General features: G+C 34.7%; 1 protein-coding gene across 1 annotated transcript; it reads right to left on the bottom strand.

Moving 5' to 3' along the window:
- Nucleotides 1–2,459: 2,459 nt before the first annotated feature.
- On the bottom strand, nt 2,460–4,658 carry LOC110805419 (uncharacterized). Its single transcript, XM_022011022.2, has 2 exons — nt 4,185–4,658; nt 2,460–3,622 (listed from the first exon to the last, which is right to left on the bottom strand). Exons 1-2 carry the CDS (start codon nt 4,514–4,516, stop codon nt 2,761–2,763), a joined length of 1,194 nt encoding a protein of 397 aa, XP_021866714.2. The 5' UTR covers nt 4,517–4,658; the 3' UTR covers nt 2,460–2,760.
- Nucleotides 4,659–6,059: the final 1,401 nt, after the last annotated feature.

The following is a 6,059-nucleotide window of genomic DNA, read 5'->3' as shown; positions in this document are numbered from 1 at the left end:
CATTTTAAAAGTTTAGAATTAAGGCCTTCCTTAATCCAGACTTGCTGGATATATGTCTATGTTTATGTTTCTTAGTACTAAATCTAGATATACATTTAACTTTATTATGGAATTCTGGTTTTGACATATTTATCTTACCTTCTTTCCTCTTACAAGGTTGAGAATAGCTCTGGAACTATGAATGATATGGCAAACTCAATGATGCAAAGGTTTTGGGACTCAGCACTTGCCTTAGACCCACCAGATGATTCTGATTCTCACAGGTATTTGTTTTATCTGGACTGTGCTATAAGAATTATGGTTTCATTTTTAACGTGATCTTGTCAGACCTTGCCAAAATCTAATTTCAAAAGTCCAAGTTTTAAAGAATGAACCTACTGATGGTACATGTTTTGTTTCAAATAATTATTTCAAGCTCACAGGAAACAGGAAACAGAACAAAACAAAACCAGAGAAAGAGTGATGGATACTATTAGCATAGCGAAGTTGCAGTTGGATGTGTGGACACCAGCTCCATGGCGGAGGTGATTACGACTACTGACACTACCTATGTCTAATCAGACAGTTAATTGAGTTAATTAATTGTGCTACTGAAGAGACAATTTTCCAGCATTCTGGTACATTTGTTGAGGGCAGACCACAGTTGTTTAGAGATATGTCTTTACTTCGATTCCAATTGCGCAACACAGGTTCTTGACTTTGTAGTGTGTTTATAAGCCCTGATGGCTAGTTGAGTGTAAGCCCTAATGGCTTGTTGTGTGTGCTGGCTCCTTGGTGAAGGGGTCCTATGCTGTTGTAGCCCCTTCAGTAATCTTATTTTCTTACTTTTTTTTTTAAGAACAAGGAATCTTTGAGATTTAATTCTTAGTATGGACCAAGTTATATATATTTGATCTTATTAGTTTGGTTGTTTTGACTCACATTGAATTTGTTTATTAAAAATCTTTTGTGATTAATTACGTTAATTAATATAAATTTAGTATATTATTCTATATACTTTTTATGGTTTTGAATGAATGGCAGGTTACATATATTTTTCATATTTACGACAAACTATATATTTATTTTAGTCACATTAACGTCGAAATATTTTGTCGTTGTAGGACGATAATTAAAATTATTGCGTCCATTTGATTCTCTTTTTACGTCAACTCTGTTGGTCGTTATTTGCTGTTTGTTTGACGTCATTGAATACATAATAACGACGAACAACCTTTTTGTCGTTAATAAATAACGACGAACAACCTTTTTGTCGTTAATAAATAACGACGAACAATAATTTTGTCGTGTAAAATTCACGACGAACGTTGACGTTAATACTAATAACGTCGGGAGCTATTACGACAAAAAACACGACGAACTTTGTTCGTCGTTAAATGTTTTAACGACGACTTTTGAGACTTATAACGACGAAAAAGTTTGTCGTTAAAAACCCTTTTTCTAGTAGTGCGTTATGGCGACATGTATGATTTGCATAATTGTAATTTCCTTAAGTGGAGACAATTTTCTTTGATACGATTTGCAGCTTTTTGTTTTTTTTGCTCTCATAAGTTTACCTTCCTTTACTTAAGTTTTCGTGTTTTACTGTTTTGTTGATATCATAACTTAATCGCTATTGAGATATGTGATTAGGATGATATGGAAATTTTGAGATATTATTGGGATACTTATTTACTTTTTTCTTTTCTTTCCTAATGACTTATTATTTGATTGGAATATTTAGAGTATTTTGTTACTTAAGGGAATTATAGGTGAGTTTTGGGCATGATTAAGATAATGAATCAACATAATAGAGTGACTGAATATTTGATTGGAAAAGGATAATATAACATTTATAGCACGTTATGTTTTAGCATGATCGAAATAATTAATGAAATTAGTTTTATGTTTTCTTTTAATTTAAATTATCATTAAGGTATAGTCTATTCCATAGGGAGACACAAAAAAACATGCAATTATTAAATTGCCCTTATGAGTTCCTTTATAACATAGAGATGGCAAACAAAAAACTTATACACAGTTAAAGAAAGAACATACCACAAGAAACAAATACTTACATCGCCGCTACCCTCTCACCCTCCTCTTTCTCTCTTCTCTATCATCTTTTAGGGTTTCAATTTTCTTTACCGCTTAGGCCGAAAATAGTCTAATTTCTTCGGAAATTAGACTATTTTTTACCCTTGTCTTGTTTTGGTTTTGTTTTCTGTTGATTCGTTCCCAATTTATTTTTGGGTTGTTCCCAATTTATTTGGGGTTTTCCTAGAGTTTTCTAGGTTCTTGATTCTCATACATGTAAGGGAATTTTTTTAGGGTTTCAATAATTGGGAAGGAGATTTGGATTCATACAGGTTTAGAGTTTATCATCAACTCGTCGATCAGAACAATTCGTGCGCAAATTGCGAAGGGCTCTACTTGGAAAATGCGAAAACATCAAAAATCACTGCTCGCGTTAAGCTAGAAGCGGTGGAGTACGAGATGTGCTTTATGATGTAGAATAGTAATTGTTTTGATTGTAATAGTTACGTATTTTCTTTGAATATGTGGTATGCAGATCTACTTTATCATTGTAGATGCCGTATGGCTGATTATAAATGAAATTGTTCTTCATTCCCCGTAAAAAAAAAAAAAAAAAAAAAAAAAAAAAAAACATACCAGTATACCACATCTATTTACAATCGCCAAACACGTAATATTATATAGAATACACACTCCTGTACTTGAAAAAAAAAATTAAGGAAGAGCAAGTTTAGTGAAGGAGATTCATTCCCATTTGCATTTGATTCGATGAGTATGTTTGAACTCGTAGGTTAACACTAAGCTTCCATCTAACCTTTTCAGCACAAAGCGTTCCACAAGCACATAACAACTGAACTTTTGCCACAAATCTCCTCCGGTATATGTCTCCGTTCTAGCAACCATCACTTGCTTATCGTTCCCTGCAACCCACCCTACTCTTTCTTGCTCCCACATGATTCTTTCTATGATCACCAAACTCAACCCTATCCGCGTTTGTGATCCTATCTTGTTCATACCCCAAAACCACATCCGGTTGTTAGTCTCGTCTCTTTGAGAAACAACATCTATCCAAGATATCTTGACAAGTTCAGTAGGAAGCACAACACGTACACACACTGAATTATCATCGCTTTCTCTTTCTCTTTCTCTTTCTCTTTCACATGAAAATATCCTCTCCCATTGTTGTTCTAATGTCATTTCATAGAACGGAGACCTTTCCATTTGTCCTTTCACGGTCCCCTCCTCAATAAACATGTAAGGACAATACCATTTCCCAACAGTCATCGACTGTGAATACTCGGTTGATAATGGGAAATCAAAATCTGGATGTTGTGACCTGAGTATGGGGTTGAGGCCATCCGCCTCACCTAACGTGATCTTAGGCTTTGAGGCATGGATGTTCCATCCTAGTCTCCTCAAGAACATGGGAGGACGACCTTCAGGATCAACACACTTGGCTGAAAAACGGCCAGCCTTCTTTCTCAAGATCTGAAACTGCTGACAATTGTTATGGGGGTTGAGTTTTTCTGGATTCCTATCTCGAGTGCAGGTCCGGAACAAACAACTTGGTTCTGTATCTTCCTCTGTTGAACTTGTGTGAGCTAATCTATACAATTTCACAATAAAGTACCTTATATGAAGTTCAGAAGTTGGTAATCATTTGTTTAAACTTTTTTAAAATCTAATTAACCCCTTTTCACTTACAAAAGGTACACTCAAATCAAACCGTGATTTAATAAATAAAATAAAAAATTCTCCTCAATCTAAGTTACAAGTTATAACTTCCATTTTGGTTCAAGTGACCTCTAATTAACAAATGTGAGTACATGATTATGGTTGTCTAACCATAAAAGTCGTGACACTTAAAGGCCTAGTCACAAAATGGCCCACATATAATAAGATTACAAGTCATCATTTGAATGCGAAATCGGACTTAAAGTAATGCAGCACCTATAATGTTAAAGGCGTTTGATACATTTTGGCAAATCTCTGAGATATTAGGTAGGTGCATTAGGAAAAATATGAGGAAATTTCATGAATTTTGTGAAACCTCGAGATCATTTCATGAAATAACTGTATTCTACTAGAATGCAAAGATAACGTTTAGTGGTGATCTAATAGATGCTAAATATCTAATTACTTAATGTAAACCATGTCGATTAACTTACCCTTTGTGGTCGTTGTTATCATCCACCATCAAATAGAAGCAGTGGGAGGACAAGGGCTTGTTGATGACAGGTATGAACAAGACATTATGCTTCTCAGTATATTTACCATACGGTCCAGAACCGTATGTAAAATTTACTGTGAGGATCCTATTTTGTGGAAAAGGTAAATCCATAAGGGCCTCATCTATCATCTCCTGACCGGAACTCGAGCGGACATACTGAATATCTTCTTCCCCCTCAAGTACTAGATAGCCAGAACCTGGTCCTTCAACTGGTGTAGAAAGCAACCTCGAACGACTCTTAAAGAGGGACAGAGGCCTTGTCATATACATTTGAATTTTGAATTGAACTCAGATCCTACAGATTTTTATGAAAAATACAAGTTTTGTGATTGATCATGGGATACATTGAGAATGAGTTCAATTTAAGTACTACTTTCTCCGTTTCTCAATAGAGTTATCATTTTGACTTGTAAAAAGCCAATATGATGTACTTCCTCCGTCTTTTAATAGTAGCAACGTTTGGAATTTTGTCACTATTCATATAATCTACTTTGACTATTCGTAGTGTTTTTTATATAAGATAAAATATAGTCACGTGGGATCTTGTTAGATTCGTCTCAATGTGTATTTTCAAAATATCAACTTTTTATAATTTTTACATAAAGAGAATTTAAGATATAATTGATCAAAGTTGTGCATCGGCATGCGTGAAACTAACAAACGTTGCGAGTATTAAAAGACGGAGGAAGTATCTATTAAGAAAAGAAGAAAAATATGACATATTCATTCATTTACGTTTACTAGTTCTACATTCTGTTTTTGAAGGTTGAAGGATTTTATGATGGTAATCTTGTGAGAAAGAAAATAACAAGTCAATTGTTTGATCAGCTCAAACAGTCAGTTATTGACTTTTTAATATACGGAATTTTAAATTGTACATCTTATATCCTGATAGATGCTCCATGTTTATCATGGGTTGACATTTTTTCGTAGTGCTAGGGAGTACCAAGTCTAGATGAGGCAAGGAGGGTAAGGGGGATCACCACTCCCAAGAAGACTTGGTTATCTACAACTTGGGTGTTTAAGGATTAAGGGTAAGGGGGATCACCACTACCAAGTAGACTTGGTTATTCGATAACCAGGTCTACTCCCAAGCACCCTCAAACATTTTATTTTTATTTTGCGCGAATAAGGATAATATAAATTACAATAGAGGAAGTGACATTTGAACATACTCCCTCCGTCCCGGAATACTCGATCCGATTTGACCGGCACAGAGTTTAAGGAACTTGAATTGGCTTATTTAATTTAATAGGTAGTAGTTGATAGTGGAGTATTATTTTAATGTAGTTAGTGGGAGGTGGGTTAAGATGTGGGGTTGGGGGAGAGTAGGGGTTGAATTTTTAATTATTTTTTATATGGAGTAGGGGGTAGGTGGGTTAATAGGGGTGGAGTGAGAAATAATATAATATTGTTAAAATATTTCCATTTTTAGAAACAAGTCAAGTATTAAGGGACGGCCCGATAAGGAAAACAGATCAAGTATTCCGGGACGGAGGGAGTATGACTTATCGTACAATGACTTCTAATTAAGATCTAAGATAAAAGTTAATTTTACCAAGTGATCGAAATCTTGCCAAGTTGTTTACGCTGTCATGGTTCTCCTTAATCCTCTATGTCGTCGGAAATTTCTAACCAGAGAAAATGTTAGTTAAAGTATGAAAAGGAAACTCAGATGCATGCATGATTAGTATTACTGATAATTAAAATACAATTATGTTGTGAGATGTACAACAGACAGCATAAGACCAAAATTAGACATTATAATAGTAGGAGACTAGGAGTATTACACGAAGACAAATGCTTCCTTAGA

Source organism: Spinacia oleracea, chromosome 3 (genome assembly GCF_020520425.1).
Source record: "Spinacia oleracea cultivar Varoflay chromosome 3, BTI_SOV_V1, whole genome shotgun sequence".
Lineage (NCBI taxonomy): Eukaryota > Viridiplantae > Streptophyta > Magnoliopsida > Caryophyllales > Amaranthaceae > Spinacia > Spinacia oleracea.
Note: the sequence above shows the minus strand (reverse complement) of the source record. Positions and strands in the feature narration are given on the sequence as shown.

Excerpts from the sequence above, each read along its gene's own strand:
- LOC110805419 (XM_022011022.2), bottom strand. The coding sequence starts at position 4,516 with ATGTATATGACAAGGCCTCTGTCCCTCTTTAAGAGTCGTTCGAGGTTG. Across the intron at positions 3,623-4,184 it reads GATAACAACGACCACAAAGG|ATTAGCTCACACAAGTTCAA; the intron begins GTAAGTTAATCG and ends GAAATTGTATAG.